Consider the following 24,859-nt stretch of genomic DNA (forward strand, 5'->3'; position numbering starts at 1 on the left):
TGTAGCAGCCATCATATTTAGCCTCAACAGAGTGCCCCTGCAAATCAGTACTGTATATGTCACCAGCTCTTGCATTAATGTGTACATTACCTACTCTTCTGGGATGTTTTGTAAATACTGTATTGGAGATGTTTCACTGAATGTTGATTGTGATAATTAACATTAGTCTGTCCTGGAAGCAAGTGTATGTAAAAATTACCTCAGTTAGCACTTTCTCAGGTACTACATGTCCCTTGGGAACTCCTTTATGGTCATATGGTGTTGTCACAACAATTCAGAGCTAGTTTCTCTTCATAACACCTGTGTACTGATAATTTGATATTTATAACAGATGGTGTGAAGGAAGGATGTGTGGGTAAATAATCAGTGTGGAAAGAAGGAATGGATGTATAAAATATAAGCATCTGTTGCTTCCTGCTTCATCCAGTAAGGAATGGCCTGGGTAAAAGGATCTGCACTCGTGTATCTCTCTTCGGGAACAATCCTTCCTACCATGACATACCACTCTCACTCCTGTACTAAATCCACTTTGTCCCTCCATGTTGTCCTTGGTGAAGTTATCTGTGATCACTGCCTAATCCTAGAATATATCCCCTATGGCTCTTACAAAAAGGCGTTAACCCCTTCAATCCATTGATGTACATTCTGTTTTATTCTTGCTATCTTTGGATGAATTTATTCAGTCAAGGATAGACTTTTCAAACTAAAAGGGCTGGATATAGCATTCATTAACTCCTTTCCAAATAAAAGTCCTTCTTTATTTAAATTTAATCATTAGGTAGTAGCAAGAGTAAGATAAAAAATGCACCAATAAATATAAAATAATGTACATCTCCAGACTGTAGGGTTTCCTTTTGATGCTAGTCTCTTTTGTCACTCCATCCAATATCTCAACTTAATGATTTTTATATCCAGCTATCTCTCTACTCACTCTCTACCCCACCCTCTTAGGCCAGGCCAACAAGTGGGTGGTGAACATGGAGCGCGAGAATGGTCTGCGTGTGGTAAAGCAGACCGACCCAAACTTCCTGCAGGTGTTGGAGGCGGCATTGCAGAGGGGGCTTCCATTACTCATAGAGGCAGTTGCAGAGGACCTTGACCCTGTCTTAGGTAAAAAGGCTGATCTCATATCACTCATTTGAGATTTGGGAACCCAAGGCTGGACCACCATAGTTGGCATTACCTGGTAAAAAAAAAAATCTAGTCACCTCTCATGGGGATTGAAGTTGTGGGCATGACATGATTATCACTCTGACTGGGGCATTTCAATCACTAGATGGTGATGTGTCTTAGGTAATGGGCCAGGGATGACCTGTGGAGACTAAAATGAGTGTGAATGACCTAAATGGGCTTGAAGTGGACTGGGCCAAAACTGGTCTGCCTAAAATGTGATTGATGCGCAGGACTTGAATGGACATGAAGTGAACGGCAGGAAAATTTTATTTGATATAGCCAAAATGAATGTGAAGGACCTCAGTAGACTTAAAATGGCCTGAACTGACCATTGGACTGTGTTAATGCAAGTAGGGTACCTGGGCCTCTTCACTTCTGATGGAGCAGTATAGCACTGGATGGTAGAAAGATAAATAGATAGACCTAGTGCAGACTAAATGTTCACTGTGTTATCATTCATATAAATTACTGATACAGTATTGTGTATAGTTTTTCATTATAAAGCATTATGAGAGAGATTACCTGGTTGGTTGATTGACTAGTTATATTAATGGCTGCCAGACCCTGTGCTGTTGCGAGAGACATACCAACACCAAGGTGTGGATCAGGTGAAGTTGGGGGAGGTGACCACAGAGTACCACCCGGACTTCAGGCTCTACCTCACCACCCGCCTTTGCAACCCTCACTATCTGCCTCAGGTCACAGTCAAGGTATGCTCCCCTGTTGGCAAGTAAAGGCACAAGCAGCCGGATGTGGGTAGGCATTGTGCTACATTAAGTGCAATAACTTCATGTGAGTCTTGATTCTGGTTCATGAATTAGGGGTAAAAAGAGAAAAGCCAGAGAATTTCTGATTGTAAGAAATAATATTCTAAGTTATGTCCCCAAGTTAAGTCATTCCTACTTTGTTCAGGTGGTCTGTTACATTTTGCCCCAGCTTTTCCACAGGACCCTTTAAGGGTGTGAGTAACCTTAGGTGGTATAATCTGACTGCTGTCAGATGATTTTATGCAGCTTAGGAGTGGCTGATTAACATCTTAAAGTTTGCTATAACTATATTAACAAAGCATGTTGAATTACTTTTTTTTCCCCTGATTAACAAAGCATGTTGAAATCCATTCCTTATCTAGGTAGGTATGTCATTTCTGCCTTTAGTTCTTCTCAAGAATGAGTAAATTAGATGTATGTTATCCTGATTTCTGGCATCACCATACTCATCATCATCATCATCATCATCATCATCATCATCATCATCATCATCCAGTTCTCTTGTACCTCATCAGAGGTGTAAGGACCCACAGTGAGGTTACTTAGTCCTCTCGTTTAAGGAGAGAGTGACCAATTTTTCTTCTGTGATTGGCATTATATGATCAGTAAACCCCACCCATCCCTTGAATGTAAACCCTTATGGATCACATCCAATTGGAGCACCTTAAACCACTAGACTACTGGGCATCCATTTAGTTATAAAATGGTCCTGTAGTTACCATCCAACATAGTAAATGGTTTCTTAGGTTATTTGAAACCATCTGGCTTCCTACTCAGAGTAGAATCTTGGGTATAGCACTACATTGAGAAAGTGGACCATGGTTGCCCCAACCTGTCATTCATCAGATATTGTCAGAAGGCAGAAAAATGCTAGAAATATCATGTGGTTGTAAAACTCTGGCACTGCTGCCAGATAATGTAAAATGATGCTAAATGTTACCAGGTGAGAGTAAAATGCTCAGAGTGATGCCAGATGTTTATACACATCACAGATACAGCACATCTCTACTTCTTACTGCCAGGTTGTTGTAAAATAGAAAATTCTGTCAGGTTGTTTTAATATGTTACTATATGTTGGTAGGTGGTCGTAATCAATTTCCTGATAACGGAGGCTGGGCTGGAGAATCAGCTATTGGGTTTGGTGGTGGCACATGAGCGGCCACAGTTGGAGGAGAAGAAGACCCGCCTACTGATGGAGTCGGCACATAACCGGCGGGCGCTGCAACGAACACAGGAGAAGATCCTGCAGGTTCTCTCTACTGCTGGTCAGAATCTCTTGGAAGATGAAAAGGCTATTGACATTATGAGCTCCAGCAGGGTTGGTATATCAGAGACAACTGTACAGTACTGTTTTCACTTTGGTTGTGGTGTTTCATGATGCATTCTAAATGGAAGGATGGATTTACTAATCAGCTATTGCTCACATTTTATGTTCGTGTTGAAATAATACTTGATCTTGTAAATGCTTAACCCCTTCAGTATGATGACCACTTAATATTATGCTGACTACTGCCAGTGACTTTAAGACTTTTATTCAGCTTAGGAGAGATCTAGCAGACTGAAAGAACAAGAAACCAGCTTCATATTGCAACTGTCATCATGTGGTAGTAGTTCCTAATGATATGACTATGGGAGAAGAGAGTTATATACAAACCTTTTGTAGGCAATTAAGTGGATAAGTAGCTCAACTATGTTAGGTTTCACATAACTGATGAAAGCTTCATTGATAATTTATCACTGCCTTCTTTTGTTTTTCACCATTACAAATACAACATCATTATCTTGTCCACAGAATCCTCCGTTTTTCATAAAATGTGCATTAAAGTCAAAGTAAAGATAAAGAGCACATGCTATTTTTGTATACTCTCTTGTCCCCTCTCCCCTCAGGTGCTGTCAGAGGAGATCTGTGCCAAGGAGGCAGTGGTGCAACAGACAGAGGGTGAAATAGATGGTGCCAGGGGAGCCTACCGTCCCGTCGCTGTCCATGCCACAGTCCTATTCTTTTGCGTCTCAGACCTGGCTGCAGTGGAGGCCATGTACCAGTTCTCTCTCACCTGGTTTATCTCACTGTATCTTCAGGTACTAAGGCTGATTGGTCCATATAGGAGAGTTCATAGTTTCTGACAGTAATTTAGAAAACCATGATAAAAGTGCAGTGTAGCAAATTTTGTGATCTCTGCCTTATTCCTGCAGACACTATGTAATGTCGTGCAGATTAACTGCATCCAACATTCATGTTATAAATCAGAAATTGGTAGCTTTATCACAGTGGCTGTCAGTCCACATGTCCCCTGTGTTTGGATTTGAAGCACAGATCATGATCAGCACCTAAACTGAGCACCTGTTGAACATCCATCTCTCTCCTCACTCACTTCTCACTTTGTTCATTCCCTTCCTCTTTCACCTTTCTCTCCAGCTTTCCCCTGCTCACTCTCTTTTCATTCCATCATCCTCTTCTGTGTTTACAGCTTTCACCAATATTCCTTGTTTTACTTCTGTCCATCATTCACTTCTTCATTTTCTTATCTCTTCATCATTTCATTCTTAATTTATATTTCTCACCATTATTCCTCTATTAACTTCTCTTCTACTCATTCGCCTCCTCACCATTCCTCCTTCCACCACTCCACTTTCTCTTACTTTTACCTCCATCATTCCTTTTTCCCTCACACTTTCTTCTATTATTCCCTCACTTCTGCCCCACCATTCTCTCTTTCTGCACCTCTTCCACTTTTTCCTCTTCCCTCTCTTCTGTCCCCAGCATTCCTTCATTTCTTCTCTTAACATTTCCTTATCCTTCACTTCTCCCTTTATCATTCCTTCATTTTTTCCCTTAGCATTCCTTCACATCTCCCTTTTCCTTTCCCTCTTAACATTCCCCTTCACTTCTCCCATTAGCATTCCTTCACTTCTCCCTCCAGTATTGCTTCATTTAACCCCATAGGCTTCATTTATCCATTACTTCTCCCTCCCAACAACCATCTTACCTTCACCAGACCATCCGCAGCTCCAGCCCGAGTGACGATGTTGATACCCGAATCTGCCAGCTCAAGACACACCTCACCCGAGCATTGTTCCTCTCGGTCAGCCGCGCACTGTTCGAGAGAGACAAGCTCCTCTTCTCCTTCATGCTCTGTGTCAGACTCCAACAAGCTGAGGTAGGCCTTTGAGCTGAACTATGTATACCTTGTGTGAAAATACAGAGAAAATTATTTAATAATGGTGATGACTTATAATAATAATGGTGTTAATGATGTACAGGGAACAGTGGACAATGAGTTATGGAGGTTCCTGCTTATGGGTGGGCGAGGAACCCTTCTGGAGGAGACACAAGGACCCCCTCCAGTATCCTGGCTCTCAGACAAGGCATGGACAAAACTCATACTGGCTGGCCAGTGCCAGAGGTCAGGAACAGTTTTTCTGTCTGTCTGTCTATATATCTGTCTGTCTCTCTGTCTGTTTATCTTCCTGTCTATCTATCTATCTACCTGTCTATCTATTTGTCTATCTGTCTTTCTGTGTATCAATATCTATCTATCTATTCATCTATCTATCTATCTATCTGTCTGTCTATCCATCCATATATCATTCTATCCATCTGTCCATCAGTCAGTCATTCTTCATTCAGTCAGTCAGTCAGTCAGTCAATCTCTCTGTCTGTCTGTCTGCCTGTCTCTTGACAGAGGCCTTAATTCTGAAGAGAATGGGCATGAGCAGATCATCCCCATGTTGCCCTGTCCTCCACCATCAACCCTAAGTCTGTCTCACACCACTTTTATATTATGATTTCATTCCCTGTCATGACTAAAATTTACCTTGATGGCATAGTTGATGGAGATTTGAGTTCAGAGAAGAACATGTGCAAACAAAAAGCGATGGTGGAGGTTTTTCTATCATTTAAACACTTCTGAGGCTGGTCTCCTATAGCTTAAATGGTTTGGACTGTGGTAGTCTAGCCTTGAAGACAAAAATTAAATTTTGGTAACTTGCCAGTGCCATATTGCCATCATCAAAGCATAGGGGCATGAGGCTAGGCTACTCTAGTCCAGAATACTTAAGAGTAGGGATCAGTCTATGCCCCTGGTATCATTTTACATGATTGAAAACCACAAGATGTCTTTAAATGTTGAACCATCAGGATATAAGTTTTATATATTTATAATAGTATGTAATTTAGCCCTGAAGAAATGCAATTTGTACCTGTACTTTTCAGCTTGCTTGGCCTTCATGAGCATGTTGCAAGGGAGGTGGAGGCATGGGAGGAGGTGTACATGTCATCTGCTCCCCACCTGGCCCCACTGCCACCACCCTATCACACAGTCTCACCTCTCCACCGCCTCGCCATCATTAAGTGCATCAGGCCGGATAAAATCACCCTTGCAATACAGGTATACCCCCCTCCCCCCACACAGGGTAAAGTCGAGACAAAAGTTGGGAAAATGTGCTTACCTTGGGGAAGTGTCAACCAATTTGCCTATAAAACATGTAGTCTATGGTTCGAACTTTGCGAAATTTCAATTTTGTGAGGGTTCTTGTTCTTGCAAAATTGGAGGCAGTACTGTATATATATATATATATATATACTGTATATATATATATATATATATACAGGTATATCCATCCATCCATCCATCATCCAATCCTACATTGCCCCATGAGGAGCATAGGAGCCCGGGGCTAGGCAGTTGGTCCTGACATTTAAGATGAGAGTGACCAGCCTCACTCATCCCTGAGTGGCATTACATGAGCAATCAACCCCAATCACCCCTTGGATATAACCCTTCACCGGCTCAATCCTATTGGAATGCGATAATTACCCACAAAACCACCAGGTGCCAAAATTTGGTTATATGGTTACCACCCAGTGCAATAAATGGTTTCCTGGTGTACAGGAAACCATTTGGCTTGTCACTCAGTGTAGAGTCACCCACAGGCTGAAGGAAGTGGAAAGAATGAGGGAAAGAAATACAGACGAGGGAGTGTAAAGTCACCCATAGGCAGAAGGACAAGGAAAGAACGAAGGAAAGAAAGACAGAAGAGAATGGAAGGAAAGAAGGATGGAGAGGAAAGGGCAGACACCCGAGAGCAGCACTACGTCGAGTGAGTGGATGGTGAGTATATATATATATATATATATATATATATATATATATATATACATACAGTATATATACAGTATATATATATATTTTTTTTTCACACACACACACACACACACACACACACACACAGTATGTTGACATCTTCACCATGAGGATATCAATCCTAAGCTGATAAAACTTTGGCAGTGTTAGATAAAGTGAGACATTCTGTTTGTAAGTTTAATTGAGGTTTTTCCATAATTTAAGAGAGAGAGAGAGAGAGAGATTGATTGATTGATTGAAATTCATCCTTCACTTTTCAACCACTTACAGGGCATGATAGGTGAGCAACTAGGGGAGGAGTACCTGTCACCACCACAGTTCAGCATTGCCTCATCCTATGAGGACTCCACTTGCCACACACCCCTCATCTTCATTCTTTCTCCTGGCACTGACCCTGTGGCAGCACTTCGCAGGTCAGAGCTAGTTAAATTACTTTTTCTTTCCACATTCCCTTGGCTGCATGTACTTGATCTAATCTCAGTATCATTACATACAACGTCATTTCCATTGTTTTCAGTATAGAAGGCTCAACGGCACGGTACTTGTGAATATGTGTTCCTAATACATCCCATTCACATTACTGTACACCCTTTTTAAAAGATCTGGATGTGGGGACCTTTTCTCCTACCCATAGTTGCACATATGCACATGCTGATTTAATGAGGTGTATACTGTAAAAGCCTGCATTGCCTAGAGGCAAAGGTGGGGATCCTATCTTTGCCTCAGTGGTAACGTGTGTGCGTATCAAGTGCGAGGGCCTGAGATCGAATCTCGGCCAGGACAGTGTGAGCAATTTTTTAAGTTTCATTTCAGTTATTACATTGTGCTCTGCACAGGGACCTGCACATATTTAGTAACTGTGTTGAGTTCAAGAAGGCACAGAGTCAGTTCATCACACTCAGCCTTTGAGAGGTTGATATTGCAAGAGAAGTGTTATGATCTCTCCAAGAAAGGCCATAAGATCAAGAGACACATAAGAAAATGAAAAATAATGAAGGATGTTCAGTAGTTATGTCATTACATGGAGAAGACTAATGCTGTGGAAAACTTTGGTGAACATAAAAATGAACATTGTTTTATATTTCAGGTATAAATACAGTCTTGAAATGATGTTTCACTTCAGATATGCGGAAGAGCGAGGACTGAGTGAGGAGGAGGTCCATGTCATCTCCCTGGGACAAGGCCAGGTTAGTGGAATGCCAGCCTTGTACTCATGTATTTAACTTGCTGACCATAACATGAGTTGATTATGATTTAAAGTTGATTATAATTTAAGTACCTGTAGATGTTTCTGAAACGTATCTGTGAATGCTTTTCATCATCATCATCATCATCATCATCATCATCATCATCATCATGTCTTTCTACTGTTCTCACATAATATGTGAGAACAGTCCTACTTCACCTCATCTCATATTTATGAGATGAGGTGAAGTGGGACTCAAAACATTGAAAGTATTTCGCATTTTTTGCTAAAACTTTTAGTCTTCAGTTTCTGGTGCTCTTACCATGGACAAAATGAAACTTAAAACTTCCTAATCAGAGTTCTGAAACAAAAATTGGAAATTTCTGTATCAAGCCACTTGGGATCTGACCCACTTATCTTCTCCACTGTAGTACATATACTGTTTCTTGCAGCAGACCCTTGTTATCAGTGAAATGCAACAGTAATCAGTAACAGCCAGTCCCACATTACCCCAGTTGAGGTATGATGGGAAACTTGGTTAGTACTGTATAGACCAGCATACTCCTGTTGGCATTACATAATAGAAAAACCTACAGTCACTTCTGGGGGACTGAACCTGTACAAGGCTGTCACTCTGACCAGGTATTATAACCAACAGACTTCCAGGTGAAGTGTAATTTGTGTAATCTGGCACTGCAGTGTTTCAGGAGGAGCTTGGATTTTTGTACTGACATGACTACATTTATTCCAAGCACATTATTAGTGGATAGTTTTGACTCAGGATTATTGCATTGTCTGTCATCTACTGCATTCTTTCTCTTATAACTGCACAGACACTGCTGTGTATGTACTGTTTGAATGTGAGAGCAGATAACAGGTTGGGATAAACTGTTTCCATCTTCTGTGTTAAACATCTCTTTTAACAGTCATCTGAAACTGCCTGTGTTAGTCATCTTTACAGTGGCCTATGTAAGTCCTAAATATGATTTTCCACAATATTATAAACCTTATGTCCCTTTCTCACTTAAATATTGTTTCCTTCTCATTCCTCATCATACAAGTGACCCTACTCTCCAGATAATACCAGTACATATCAGCCATGTGGTTATGTGACAGCCTTTATTAGAAGTTCAGTAATGTATCAGTATCAGTATTAATATGACCTGTAATATTATAGAAGTATTAAGGGTAGAGGCAGAAATGTACTTGTTCCACCAGTCATTGTTGTAAAACCCCAACATACTTTAATGGCAGCACCATCTATCAGGGTGGAGATGCCGAGAGCCTAATGGTGCAGGGTGCAGAGAGTGGGTGGTGGGTTGTGCTGCAGAACTGTCACCTTGCTGCTTCCTGGATGTCTCGCCTCGAGGTGCTGAGTAGCCAGGTCCTTGACACTGAGAGTGAAACTACCCATGCTGACTTCAGACTCTGGCTTACCAGTTTTCCCACCACAGCCTTCCCTGTTTCCCTCCTGCAGGATGGTAGTAAACCAACATATTGTAATGTTAGCTTAATGAAAAGCACTGAAAACAAAGAGAGTAGCCTACACAAAGCATATGATCAGATATGGAGACACGTATTCTTTGATAAAGAATAAAATTATTGAAATAACCAGTTAGAATTATTTTGAAAGCAAATTGTAATCAATGTAGTTAAAAAGAAAAAAAAAAATACAATTGCTGTCTGGATGGGCTGGTGTATTTCCTGGTTTGTTCATGTTAACTCCAGATGATTTTATTCATCATAGGAGAGAATTATTCAAACAGGAGGAGTTGGGTATAGCCTTGATTACTCCATAAGAGTTAATAAAGACCCCTTTCCAGAGTTGAATAAACTTGTTGTACTGTAGTATCAGCAGGTATAAATTAATAAGGATGTCTTCTGGATTCAGGGAGTTAATGATATGGAACTGTTAACCCCTCAGGCATAAAAATGACCAATGAGCCCCCGCGTGGGATCCGTGCTAACCTACTGAGGACGTACAGCAGTGATCCCATGAGTGACCCAGAGTTCTTCACTTCTTCACCTACCCCGAGGACCTTCCAGCGCTTGATATTTGGTCTCAGCTTCTTCCATGCATTAGTGCAGGAGCGGCGCAACTTTGGGCCTCTGGGATGGAATGTTCCCTACGAGTTCAATGAGTCAGACTTCAGCATCAGTGTCCGGCAGCTGCAGGTACTACAGAGACATTTTTGTTAAAGAAATATTGTGCACAGTAATACAGTACAGATTGGGTGTGAACTGATAGTCTATATTAGGTATTGTTTAGTTTACTTTCATATGATATACTTTATTTTTATTCCCTTTTTTTAAATATATAGCATACTAGTAGTCATGTTTTCAATTTTTCGTCATTTCAAGGCAGGGGACAGTTCAACATGGAGGAGATTTGTGTGTGGTCACCTCATACTGGATTAAGGCATCTGCCTATAGGTAGATAGAAGGCTGTATATAACACCTCCAATTCAGAAGAATCTCACCTAAGCTGAATAAAATAGTCTGGTAGAATCAAGAATAAAATGAAAAATATGTCCTTGTTACACCTGCTATGTAGATGGTGATGTGTGAGTGGTGGGATAGGGTAAGCATAGCTTTAATGTCAACATCCATTACATCAGTAACCTATAAGGGAATAATGAAGTGTAATGTCCAAAATAAGTGACTGACTAAGAGTTACCATGAAATCTCCAAAGCCACTTAACATATGACTTTGCTTTCCTCGTTCCCACCACCATGTAGATGGTGATGTGCGAGTGGCGGGGTGGGTCAGAGTCAGCATTACTGTTGGAGACTTTAATCTACTTGATGGGGAATTGTAACTATGGTGCCACTTTCTGACCCCATATCTCTTCTCTTGAACTAACTCTTCTTGTTCCCCTCACTGTGCAGATGATGATGTGAGTGGTGTGGTGGGACAGGGTCAGTTTTCATATCAGTATACTGAGGTGTAAATGTCCAGCATAAATCAATGAGGAAAAAATGTTATAAAACTCAGTGCCACTTTAAAAAGGGGCCTAAGTCTCCTTCTTCCACCCACTATGTAGATGGTGATGTGTGAGTGGTGGGGTGGCGCAGGGTCAACGGTGCCTCTAGAGGCGTTGATTTACCTGACGGGGGAGTGTAACTATGGAGGCCGTGTTACTGATTCCAGGGACCGCCGCCTCCTGCTCTCCCTCCTCACTAACTTCTTTAATGACCAGATTGTTGATGATGAGACGTAAGTATGCACAGATTTCCTAGATAACAGTTGTTGTTTTTTTTATTTAATCCCAGCCTGTCTGGTCATGAAGATCCATCAACCACAGGCAAGCAACTTCCCCTTCAGGGCCGTCCCATTCTGTAAACCAATGTTCCCTTGTGGTTGGTAGTGCCTTGCTACAGCAAAGCACAGGGAAAAGTGTGGAGGTTTGGTTCCTGGGTGGATGCTGCATTTGTGTCTCTCCACCCAGATGATAGGGCACTATAGTAGGCACCATTTCACCCCATGATCTGGTTATATGGTTACCACCCAGCATTGTAAATGGTCTTCTGGGTTACAGGAAATCATTAGACCAGTCACTCTGTGTAGAGCCACCTGAAGTGGGAAGAAGAGTAAGGAGAATAATAAAAGTGACAGGAAGGAAAGAGGAAAGTTGGAAGAAAGGAGGGCAGACACAAAGTAGAATGATAAATGTGAAGAAGGAAGTATGGTAGGCAGCACTACATTAAGTGAGTGGATGATGGTTGCCACCACCTACCACTCCTGGGTGACAGTAAAACCTCACTGTAATGCACTGGACAATAGCTGACTTTCACCTGGATGAGATACTTCATCCCCTTCAGTCTGATGGTGTATTTGTGATTTTATTCTTGTGTGAGAGAGGAATCAGGTTGTGAAGGATTAACAGACTCTGTTTCTAACTCTATTGCATTAAATGGTTTCTCCAAAGGCGTACAATTCATTTTCAGGTACAGTAATCCCTCCAAGATCCAATGTAATAGAGCCCAAGCAACGTCCGGAACTTGGTCTTGTCTGGGACTTGGGAAAAATGCCCCTGGACATGTACTTATAGATCCCAACCCAACCTAACTTTGAAAGCCACCTAAATAACTCCCTACTGGACATGCACAGCACCTATTTAAGACCCTTTTCACACAAATAAAGAACAGAAACCATAAAATAAATGAAAAGGAACCAGAGAATGAGAAATTAGAAGTGAGTAAGGAAAATATTTAGCAATGTTTAGGGTACTTATGACATGTCCATGACCATCGCAAAGATTAATCTGCCTCCTGTATGGCTCTGACAGTGGTGAAGGTGCACTTGAAGCACTTACTGTAATCCAGTGTTGCACTGCACTTAATCCTTTGCACTGTGAATTATAATTGTTTAATGCTGCACATTCTGTTCTTACTTGCGTCATGCCAGTTGCAACACGCCAGTGTTGCACTCTGCACTTAATTCGTTTGTACTTTGAATTCTAATTTCATAACACTGCACAACACTGTAAATTCCCATGTGGTCTAGTGGCGAGGTATTGCAGTTTATTCACTGTCAGATTGATCATGTGGGTAGCCATGGTGACGAGCATGCAGTCACGACAGTAGGTAGGCGGGAAATGGGGAGGATGCAGCGGCACTCTAGCGGACGTTGCCGGAACTGCACACCAAAATACAGTTGTTTGTCACCGCGTGACAAATTTAGAGCAGGGATTAACAGATATATATATTTTTTTTTTGACATTTTTTTTTGACATTTTTGGACCCAAGCCCAAAATATCCGGGACTTGAGGTGTCTGGGACTTGGGCGTCTGGGTCTTAAAAGGATTACTGTATTTAAGAGAAACAAAGATATTGTCATCAGAATGAAAGGGTTAAACGTAATGGACTTTCGACAGTCATAATCAGTCAGGTAGGCTATTAGTGAAATTATTTTTGAATAATCAGTGTGCCTGTACATAAAGCTTCATTAATATGCATTCACAATTGTATTTACCTTCACAAGACTAAACTAAAAAAAAAAATCATCACCAGATTCAAGGAGCTAATGGTGAACCCTGTTCAGTATATGCCTTTGTTAACTCCAGATTCTTGACACTGCCCCCCCCCTCCCCACACTGGTACGTGCCTTCTCCCCCGTCCAAACACACGCAGAGTACTTATCTGTGTCAGGTACGAGGTGTGTGGAGTGCAGGAATACCAGGTCCCATCAGCAGCCACGTGGCAGGGCTACATGGACCATATTTCGGCCCTGCCACTAACATCACCACCTCAGCTGTTTGGCCTACACGACAATGCTGACCTGGCCAAAGACCAGCGGGAGGCAGAGCAGGTCAGTTTGCCATGGAGAGGTGCTGTGGGGACATTTCTACAGCAAGTCCTTGTTTTGTGATGCCTTTTTTTTTCTTTTTTGGTGTAATGCATTTGTAAATTACATTATTATTGCCATTCTAAATTTATTGAGTCTGGGATGACTCCTCTAGTCACCAATTCTGATGCCTGTATGGTGTTTTAAGTTACTGAATACCATCTTCCTAAGGTTGCCTTCAAAACTTGCCCACTACTAATGAAATTAGCTTATTTGGCCTTGTAAAAAGTTGTTTCAGTAACATGCAGCCATGGGAAATATGTATGTAATGTTCTGATTCCCTGTTTTTTTTGGTTCATATGTGTTCTTATGATAATATATATTTGTTTTGGTCTTTTAATAGGGTTGGTCTCTTTGTCATTTGATCCAAATTTAAAACTAACAGTACTTAATCATCTAAAATTTCTTAGTCGCTTGTGGTGTTAGTCCCCTTTTCTTCAACCAACATTTTCAAGAAATTGCTGTATATGAAATATTGTAACTGATTATATTTTTGCAGCTGTTTAATGGTGTGATGCAGCTAGAACCACAGTTAGGTAGTAGCCTGGGTGGTGATACAGCTACAGGGATTGTTATGGACCTTACCTGTGAAATCCTGGCTCGCCTCCCACCACAGTTTGACCTAGCATTGGCTGAAGAGAAGCACCCAATCATGTACACTCAGTCCCTCAACACTGTTCTTAGGCAGGTAATTACTGATGGCTCTGTTCTCATTTACTAGATGGCACTTTACATCTAGTCAGCTTCCGTGTTTTTCAGTCTTTTCTCTTACATGTCATCCCTTGCCCATTATCATCATCATCATCATCATCATCATCATCATCATCATCATCAACATCATCATCATCATCAACATCATCATCTGGAACTCCATTCCCACACCCTAGGGCAGGGCAAGGAGTAGCAACATCCAGACTGCCCAAGTTTGCCCACTCCAGTGGCCCACACTTCCACTTATTCGCCATTCAAGCCCTGGAATCCTGGCTTTGTCTGATACACCAAAAACTTTCACCACATTCTGTAGCCTCACTTAAATGTATCCGATAGAGTCAGTCCAAATGCTGTCATGTTGAAAAGGGGTGCCAAATCCCTCATCATGCACTTTGTCTCACAACATTCATCCAGCCAGGTCGATCTCTTGTCAGCCTCTTAGCCTCAGTGACTTCCATACCTCTCTTCCTCACACATTCATCCACCATATCCCTCTACCTTCTCCTTTGCCTACCTCACCTCCTTCCTCCTTCAAATTTGCGCAGGTATACTGTACCTTTTTCACCACTCTGTAGTTATCCATTCTCTCCACATGACCATACCATCTCAGTACACTCTTTGATTCTGGTATCCACAGACTTCCTCATTCCGCATCTTTCATCAATCACATTATTTTGTATCCTATCCTCTCTCTGTACTCCACATACGTTCCTCAGCAGTCCCATCACTGCTCTCACTCTTGACTTTTCATTTTCATGCCACACCATAGTCTCACATCCATATGTTAAAGCTGGCACAAACACTCCTTCATATAAGCCTCTTACAGCTGCAACACTCAAACCTCTGTTTCTTATCAAGACCCTCATAGGACCATCTACTTTCCTTCCTTGTGTCACTCTACTTTCCACTTCTTTTGCACATTTTCCTCACTTTTCTATCACTGTACCCAGGTATTTGAACTCTCTCACCAGTTTGTCACTCTCCATTACTGTAACATCACACTGGGAGTTGCCTTCTCTCTTGATTACCATCACTTAACTCTTTTCTACATTTACAGTACTCTCAAGGCATGATGCTCACAGCAATCAGCAAACCTCTTCACTAGTCTACCAATCTCTTGTTCGGTATTTGCAAGTAGCATTGCACCGTCAGCATACTACAAATTTGAGATATTTCATCCTTCACCATTTATTACCAAAGCCATCCCTCTCTCCATTACTCATGTTTTTACATCTATCATCACACCATCCATATATATATTGAACAACCATGTGGACATCACACAATCTTGTCACATGCCCACAGTGATCATGAACCATTCACTTAGATACCCATTTACCCTTACACATGCCTCACTACCATCATAAAAACTCTTAACGGTACCTAGCAGCTTACCATCTACGCTGTACATGCACAAAACCTTCCACAATCCTTCTCTGTCTACTTTGTCGTATGCTTTTTCCAGATCCATAAATGCCATAAATACCTTACAGTCCTTCTCACATGCCTTCTCCACTATCTGTCTCACTGCAAATACTTGATCCACACATCCTCTGCCAATCCTAAAGCCACCCTGTTCATCACTCACTAGGACTTCTGATATCTCTCTTTATAATATTTCTTCCATATACCTTCCCTACAACACTCAATAAACTTATGCCACTCACTTCGCTTACCATTATATTTGTACAGGGGTACAGTCACAGCCTTTTTCCACTCCACAGGCACAGTTTCACTCATCCATGCCTTCTTACGTATCTCCAACAAACACTTCAGTCTGCTCTCTCCACTACACTTAATTATCTCTGCATACACCTCATCAACCCCAGCTGCTTTCCCATTTTTCAGCTGCTTCACAGCATTCGTCACCTGTGCAAGTGTCATGTTTCCCTCTCTGTACACCCCCAAAACCAATAATTTTTACATCCTCTCTGCTCTGTCTTTTCCCATTTATCAGGCTTTCAAAATATTCTTTCCATTTGGTCCTTACTTCATCCCCATGGGTTAATAATCTACCACTTACATCCTTCACACTTTCACATTTCTTTCCACTGTCACTTCTACATTTCAGCACCTTTCTCCAGAATAACTTCCTATTTTCAGAGTAGTTTGCATTTATTTTTCTTCCTAGATCATCATTTACCTCCTTTTACCTCTTCACTAGTCTCTGAACATGCTTCCATTATTATACTTTATAAATCCTCAGGGCTCACTTTGTCCAGAAATCTCATTCTCAAAGTTAGTGTCAGGTTTCTAAGTTTTCCCAGCCACTACAGTATTAAAATGGACATTGACAACCTCATGGCTGACTGATATATTCCTGCTTGACAATTTCTCTCTCCCCTTGATTTTCCATGGTCAGTGTTCTTTTCAGATCATATTCCATTGATATGATGGCAGTCTTTACATTAATGTTACCATGAAAGTGACAAGACTAGGAACTATTTCATGGCAACCTTGCTTCCAAACCAATATAAGATTTTTTTTTTTGTAGTATTGTAGCCATGTATCTAGATTCTAGATGATGCAGCTAACAAGGTATAGTATAGAAAGAAACAAGGCAGGTTTTGTCCTGTGGTGTCATCCATCTCAGATGAGACTGAGTTCAGTAAAGACTTTTGTCTTAAGTTGTGACCTCAGCAAATAAGATGATTTCATATGTGTGTTTTATTATTTTCTTCAGGTGAGCCTGAGAACACAATAATAAAATTATGCTCTTTTATGGATTGCAGCTCTTCCCTGAATGTGTGTGTGTGTGTGTGTGTGTGTGTGAGTGTGTGTGTGTGTGTGCATGTGTGTGCGCATAGAGGGGATAGTGTCACTCCACACAGTCTCAGTGAGATGGAATCAAGGGTTTTTCATCTCAGCAGCTCATCTCTTAATGATTTATTTCATTCATTTTTCTTTCCCTGCAATAAATCATTGGGGGCAGAGTCTTTCTTCTATCATTATTATAGTGAATAATGACCTTTTGAACTTTATTTGTTATTTCATGCATGCACCCTGTAGAAGTTCAGTTTGGCATAATACAGGATTGCCCACTCAGCATTACCATTCCAGTGGAATATGTCTGCTTATTCACTTCTCACCCTGCCTCACTCATTTACACAACAGCACATGCAGCACATGGCAATCTACTCGTAACCCCAGCTTCAAAATTTCCGGTTATGTCCCATAGGCTAGACTGTAACACTGACATTAAAGAAGGTGTTGAATAAACTTGCAGGAGCTACTGCGGTTCAACCGACTGACAGCAGAGATCCGTTGCTCAGTAAAGGCAGTGAAGCGTGGTGTGAGTGGGGAAAGCCTGATGTCTGATGAGGCTGAGGCCACTTACCAGGCTCTGGTGGTGGGCCACGTCCCTCCGGCATGGCTGGCTCGCTCATACCCCTCCAGGAAGACACTTGCACCCTATCTCAGTGACCTCCTGCACAGGCAAGCCTACTTAAGCCTTTCAGTCCAAAGATGTATTTTCCATTCTATTCATGCATCCACTAGACAGTTTCTTTCAGCTTAGAAAAGGTTGGTTGAACTGGAGGGGTTAAATATAAAGATATAGACGTAAATTAGTGTAGAGAGTTGTTTACTATATTGTACTGTGGTGGTTAGAATGTCTCAGTTGGAGTGATGGCTATGGTGCATGATTAGGTTGTCCCCAAGAGCTGGCAGGTTTTTCAATCATGTAATGCCATCAGGGCAAGTAGGATGGTCATCTACTCTTAAATGTACTGTACTGTAGTAGCCCAGCCTTAGTTATGTATGCCTCAAAGGGGGTATTACAGGCTTGGTTGTTGCTGTTAACTCTTATTTCAGTTATAATTCATGAACTGCCACTGAATTAAAACTAATGCAGTATGTACTTTTGTTACTTTTGATGTCAGGTTGAGGTTCTTCCAGCGGTGGGCAGAGGAGAGCGTTCCTGATGTGTTCTGGTTCTCGGGCCTCTTTTTCCCCCACACCTTCCTCACTGGGATACGCCAGAACTACGCCAGATGCCATGCCATCCCTATTGACCGCATTTACTTTGAATTCAAGGTTTATACAGTGATGTTTTTTGCAGATTCATGTGGTCCACATTATATGTCAGAGATGTGTTCCAAAGTATCATAACTTTCCTATAGATTTGGTGCTGTGAACTGAAAGAACTTGCAGACCAGTTATGTATGGAGCAATGAAATTCTAATTGGCAGTACAGTAGATCTGTAATTTAATGCAGTAATGAATTAATGGCAGAAAAGAACATAAAAATGTGAAAATGTAATGATGACAAACTATGAAGTACACAGAAATTTAATGGTGCATCATAGTATCCAGGTGTATATTTTAATGCAATAAATACACTGTATTGATAATGCCCTACCCTGGTACTTATCAAGTTGACTGGTCTAATGAAGTAAATACAGTATGCATGGGTAACCATCATCATCATCCTAACCCTCACACCCACCTGAAGATAGGGGTGATGATTTATCAGATAGCATGTATGCTGCACACAGTGTTGTATAACTAATGTTTGTCCATTATTTTATAAATTCCTGTTTGAAGACAACTAGCAATAGGTAAAATGATATAAAAACATCATCTTGTTAAGAATGCAAGGGAGAGGTTATGAAAAAAATGTTCAGGATATGGAACATACACCAAATGAAAGCAGAATAGAACAGGAAGAAATAAGAAGGAGTGGACTGCACAATATGTCTGAGGTAGGTATTGTGTGTGTATATAGTTACTAGATATAGGGCATTTACATAATGCTGAGTGTAACAAGGTGGTGTTTGTTTTGCAGGTGATGGAGAAGGAAGTAAGTGACATCATCCAGGAGTGCATACGACCCAATTTTGTGGAATTGCCCGAGGTTTTAGAGCGACTGCCGACCCCCAACATGCGGGGTCAGTATAACCTTCTTGACACTGACCCTGAGGATGACGCCTCCCTCTCTGATGCTGAGGCTGAGGACGGGGTTGGTGCTGAGAATGGGTCAGGACAAACTAAAGGCAATGTCAACACAAAGAATGAGGGAGACCAGGTGAGGGTCACAACTTCTGCTTAACATACAGCAAACTCTAAATTATCTGTCGTCACAACATTCAGCCCAACGCGATATCTGGCACTGTTGGTTTGGCTTTGTTAAAGCAATATCCTGTGAAATTATGCAATATCTGGCACCAAAACTGGATATAACCAGCGTTTCTATGCAATATCCGGTGTTGAGGTGTATGAACTGGCTCGTAAACAGTAGTCAACTGGCACTGTATTACTGTATTTTATCATCACTTTATTGTACTTTCATGCTTAATTTTCATCTTTTACCCATGGGAAAGTATTTAGGATAGAGGGTTGAGATGGATGATAATGCAATATTCGACACAATGCCGAATGTTGAGCTGATTAGGGGGCACTATGTAATATCCAGCGTTTTGCAACATATGGCTTAGGCCTTGGCTGAATTACGCTGCATAATTGAGAGTTTATTGTATATATTTTCTCTGGAGAACAACTTTACCATTAGGTCACCAGATTCCTAAGAGCCTATTGCTCATAATTTATTTATTTCAGTACAGCAGACTAAAGGATTATTGCAACTTTTGTAGGTTACAATGTCACTTCTGCTTCTTTGCCGTCTGCATTTTTAGTAAGACTACAATAACTTAGTGAGCAAAACCAGTGTTTAGTGGTATGCCCATTAGTCTTCTTGCATGGTCATCATATCCATGGAGTGAGAGAGTCCTTGGAACCACCATTATTAATGTGGTAAAACAAAAATTAGGGTATGCTCAAAGTGAATAAAAGTGGCCATATATATTTTACTCCTGTTTTAACAGAAAGGCAACAAGCCTCCTGAAGGTAATGCTGATGACAAGGGAAATGAAAGTACATGTGAAGAAAGTGAGCCAGCACAGAGCCCCAGACCAAGGAGGGACAATGTCATATACCAGATCATCCCTCGCCAGGACCAAGGGGGAACCTACACCTGGGTCAGTACCCGTGAACCAGTGCCGCACTTCACATTGGTATACTTCATAAATTAGTACACACTTTTCACTTAAAAGTACTGGTTGATGGTAGCCCAGCCTTGAAGCCTGTGCATCAGAGAAAGTAATATTCTATCTCCTGCAGCCAGATGCCACAGTCCCACAAGGGGTGGCCATTTGTCTTTGAGTTAATTGTTTTATGGAGAGGGGCATTAGACCTCTGCCAACCCACTTGTTGACATGAAAGGAACACAGATGGGTTGATTATATGGTTACCACCCAGTATTGTAAATGGTTTCCTTGTGTACAGGAAACCGTTAGGCACGACACTCAGTGTAAAGCTACCTGGCACTTGTTATTTCTGTTTTTTGAAAAAATCTTTGTCAGTGCCATTTGAAGTCAGCCCCACATAGGATCTTTATATATGACAGTATAATGGATGTACTGTAGTTGGAAAGTTTCATTTTCATTTTTGTTTTTGAAGGCTCCAACATGCTTCCATGCATCGGCCTTGGTCACCTAATGGCGGCTCTCCATGCTGCTCGATTTCTGGCAGCTTTCTCTTTCATTCCTTAACCATGAGGTCACACTCAACAACCTCATCCCAGGTCTTTTTCGGTCTACCTGTCACTACCCTACTCCCAACATTAACACTTCTCACTTTCTGCACCCAGTTATCATCCCCCATCTTCTCCATATACCCAAACCATCTCAATCTACCTCTCCTCATCACAACACCAATACACTCCAGTCCCATCCTACCTCTCAACTCTTCCATTGTAAACCTAGCCTCCCCAGGCCTTGCATTCAAGGATGCACTGCACATCCACCAAATCATTGTCATTGCTGTATGTATGAGCCTGCAAATATCCTCTTCCTTTGCTGCCCAGGTCTTATTACTATATAGCAATACACTCCTAACACATGCCACATACTGTACAAAGATCCCTTAGCACGGAGGGAGAGCCCTCTCAGTGTCAGGAGAGGCAACAGCTCCCTAAACTTCTTCCAGCCACTCCTCACTCTAGCCACAGAGCTATCTCCTGCCTCACCTCCAGTACATAACATGTCTCCCAAATAACAAAACCCTTCTACACACACAAGAGACTCACCACCAATTTCAATCCCTTCATGCCTGGCAGTATCCACATGCTCTCCCTGACACACCACACACATGAAATCAACATTATCTTGCAGTCTACCTCTAATACCACTACATCTCTCATGCACCCACCTGTCAAAAACACTGCACAAGATGGAATTACTTCCTACGCCCTTTGACATTTTGCACATGGCCACTATCCCTGTTCCTTGACAGTACCACCCCCAGCTCTAGATTCCATCACTCTTGTTGTATTTGCATTTCCTTTTAAGCCCCTGTGCCCTATTCCATCTCACCACTTCATAAATCTTTCCTCTGCCTCTCTTTCATTCTCTGCAACCAACACCAAATCATTAGCATACAATACCTCCCACGGGAGTCCATTTCTGAAGTCATGTGAGAGGGCTTCAAGTACCATGATGACAACAAGGGGCACAAGACTGACCCCTGACGCACACCAACATTCACGGAAAACTCATCACTCAGATCTCCATAACCTGGGTGTGAGCACCCACATATATGGTCATAACAACCCTAACCGGCCACTCTTTGATCCCAAGCTTTCTCATTGCCCACCTCACCACCTCTCTGGGGACTCTTTCAGAGGCCTTCTCCAAATCAACAAAAACAAAGTACAGTTCCCTTTTCTTTCCCATATATTTTTCCTGAAGCTGTTGCACAATGAATGTGGCATCAGTGGTCCCCCTGCCTGGCATAAACCCAAACTGCATCTCATCAGTATTCACTGTTTCTCTAATCATACCTTCTAGAACGCTCTCCATTACCTTCATTATCTGGTCTAAAAGCTTTATGCCTCAATAAATTTCTCCTTCCAGGGCATCACCCTTCCCCCTGTACTGTATACATTTACAGCTACACTCCTCAGCCAATAATCTGGGACCAAACACTTACATATAATCGTATTGATCAAGTCAGTGACTAACCTCACTCCTATTTCTCCTGAGGCTCTCAGCATTTCAGCAGTCGACCCAGACACACCTGCTGCCTTACCCACCTACATCCTGCCTATGGCCCTGCTCACTTTAGCAGCATCAATCAAAGGCCATGGGCCAAAAAGTGGATCTGCAGGCTCCAAACCCTCCCTGTCCCAGTCAAATTCCTCATTCAACAACCAGCTGTAATGCTCTGTCCGTGTGTCTTTAATATCCCCACTGTTCACCACCGCCCTTCCTTCAGCAGTAAACTAAATCAAATTAGCATTGAATAACAATGTGTTTGGTTATTAGTTGTTATTAAATACATTGAATTTACTAATACTGTACATACTGTATATGGAAGCATTTGTAATGTGACTGTAAGTGTTGTATGCAGGGGTTCTTCCTGGAGGGTGCACGCTGGGACCGAGAGCAGCGCTGTCTGGCAGAGATGAAGAGTAAGCAGCTGCATGATCCCCTGCCCATAGTGCTTTTCCAGCCTGCAGCATTGCCCACCACACCTAATACTGGTATGCCATCCTCTCATTACCTCACCACCACACCCACACCAATATGTAATGGTAACCAACACACCACACACCAATACAAACCATAACATTGCCATCACCACACTGACATATCACCACCACACCACCATTACAGCCATACTCATACATTACCATTCACGTTTTGCCAACATCACACCCCACACTAGTACATAACACTGCCCACGTATGACCACTACACGCTGCACTGATACAGCACCATTCTATATATCTATCTCTCCATTGCCAGACACCATAATCCCATAACCATCACAAAAAGTAAGAGGTGACAAAAATGTAAGCCAGCACTGTTTTCTGATGATAGCAACTGGCTCTTGGAACCCATTAGATGAATTTGTGTGTGCAAAAACTATTTACAAATTAAAAAGTGTATATATTTGACAAAACGGTAACAAAAGATGGGACATAGCTAACAAGCCTGATTCAGGACTTTTAGAATACCGTTAAGTAAGAACACACACTGCCAGAGTCTGCAAAGGTCCTTATATTTAATTTTTTTGTTTTAGCCTGTGAGATGATTTATACCAGTAAAACTTATTGAATGGAATTAAACAAACTGTCCTAATCTTGCTGTAGGTGCCAAGGTAGAGAGCCATCACCAAAATCATGGTTTCCTGGGACTTCACCATAGTACACAAGTGCACCCTCATCAAACACAGATACACCTGCCTCTGAGAACTAATCCCCAGTAGGATGACAAGGGGACTGTTTCAGGCATTTGTTCACATCACAGTGCCTGAGATGACACCCAGAGAAAAGAGGGATTATCTCATGTTTTGGGGGGAAAATGCTTTGAACCTCTCTACTTCCATATAAATTTGAAAGGAACCATACAATTTATGCTGTATATTTTTGGTATATTTAAACTTGCCTTCTTACGTGTAAATTGCATGTGTTACTTATTGCAATAACTTCTCTCCCACATACCTATTTTGATCCTTCTCAGTCATCAACTTTTCAGAAAACCAAAGCAAAATAGAAGCTAAAAATGATTGGTGTTTGCAGATGAAAGTGAGATGAGCCCAAGTGGCAGTGTTGAAGGAAGATACCAGTGCCCTGTTTACCGCACCAGTGAGCGTGGTGGCACACTCTCCACCACAGGCCACTCCTCCAACTATATCCTGGACCTCATGCTACCCTCACGCCACCCATCCCAACACTGGATCTGTCGGGGCACTGCTGCTCTCACTCAGCTTGATGATTAACCCCTTTGATACCATAACACCTTTTATATATATATATATATATATATATATATATATCAGGTGTCTGCCCTTTCCTCTCTTCCATCCTTCTTTCCTTCCATCCTTGTCTGTTCTTTCCTTCATTCTTTCCTTGTCCTTCTGCCTACAAGTGACTTTACACTCCCTCTTCTGTCTTTCTTTCCTTTTCCTTCTGCCTGTGGGTGACTCTACTCTGAGTGACAAGCCAAATGGTTTCCTGTACACCAGGAAACCATTTACTATGCCGGGTGGTAACCATATAGCCAAATTTTGGCACCTGGTGGTTTGATGGGTAATTATTGCACTCCAGTCGGATTGAGCCGGTGAAGGTTTATATCCAAGGAGTGGTTGGGGTTGATTGCTCATGTAATGCCACACAGGGATGAGTGAGGCTGGTCACTCTCATCTTAAATGTCGAGACCAGCTACCTAGCCCCGGGCTCCTACGCTCCTCATGGGGCAATGTAGGATTGGATGATGGATGGATGGATATATATATATATATATATATATATATATATATATATATATACAGTATATATAAGTTATGCTATGATATATATTAAGATCTTTATATGAGAAATTGAAACAGTAGTCCATATTATCACTTAGGTACCCATTTCATTACCTTGCTGTATTCTCCACTGACCTGTGTATGATGGATGATGGTAGCAGACTACCTTACTTTGAGTTGTTGTTGTTGTTGGTTAAAGATTCTCTCCTCCTATAGAGGG

General features: G+C 41.7%; 1 protein-coding gene across 1 annotated transcript in view; it reads left to right on the plus strand.

Moving 5' to 3' along the window:
- LOC145410172 (dynein axonemal heavy chain 3-like) overlaps nucleotides 1-24,108 on the plus strand; it is a 115,787-nt gene extending 91,679 nt beyond the window's left edge. Inside the window, exons 60-79 of the mRNA XM_080280371.1 lie at nucleotides 952-1,110; nucleotides 1,735-1,883; nucleotides 3,022-3,258; nucleotides 3,828-4,019; nucleotides 4,937-5,098; nucleotides 5,202-5,344; nucleotides 6,154-6,328; nucleotides 7,355-7,497; nucleotides 8,208-8,271; nucleotides 9,538-9,751; nucleotides 10,195-10,445; nucleotides 11,315-11,487; nucleotides 13,422-13,581; nucleotides 14,117-14,305; nucleotides 17,555-17,763; nucleotides 18,210-18,363; nucleotides 19,115-19,360; nucleotides 20,220-20,303; nucleotides 22,735-22,867; nucleotides 23,909-24,108. Coding sequence (XP_080136497.1) covers nucleotides 952-1,110; nucleotides 1,735-1,883; nucleotides 3,022-3,258; nucleotides 3,828-4,019; nucleotides 4,937-5,098; nucleotides 5,202-5,344; nucleotides 6,154-6,328; nucleotides 7,355-7,497; nucleotides 8,208-8,271; nucleotides 9,538-9,751; nucleotides 10,195-10,445; nucleotides 11,315-11,487; nucleotides 13,422-13,581; nucleotides 14,117-14,305; nucleotides 17,555-17,763; nucleotides 18,210-18,363; nucleotides 19,115-19,360; nucleotides 20,220-20,303; nucleotides 22,735-22,867; nucleotides 23,909-24,108 — 3,437 coding nt within the window. The remainder of the gene's footprint in view (nucleotides 1-951; nucleotides 1,111-1,734; nucleotides 1,884-3,021; nucleotides 3,259-3,827; nucleotides 4,020-4,936; nucleotides 5,099-5,201; nucleotides 5,345-6,153; nucleotides 6,329-7,354; nucleotides 7,498-8,207; nucleotides 8,272-9,537; nucleotides 9,752-10,194; nucleotides 10,446-11,314; nucleotides 11,488-13,421; nucleotides 13,582-14,116; nucleotides 14,306-17,554; nucleotides 17,764-18,209; nucleotides 18,364-19,114; nucleotides 19,361-20,219; nucleotides 20,304-22,734; nucleotides 22,868-23,908) is intronic.
- The last annotated feature ends 751 nt before the right edge of the window (nucleotides 24,109-24,859 follow it).

This window comes from Coenobita brevimanus, chromosome 84 (assembly GCF_032717465.1).
Source record: "Coenobita brevimanus isolate Jiangsu-jjx chromosome 84, ASM3271746v2, whole genome shotgun sequence".
In the NCBI taxonomy this organism is placed as follows: domain Eukaryota; kingdom Metazoa; phylum Arthropoda; class Malacostraca; order Decapoda; family Coenobitidae; genus Coenobita; species Coenobita brevimanus.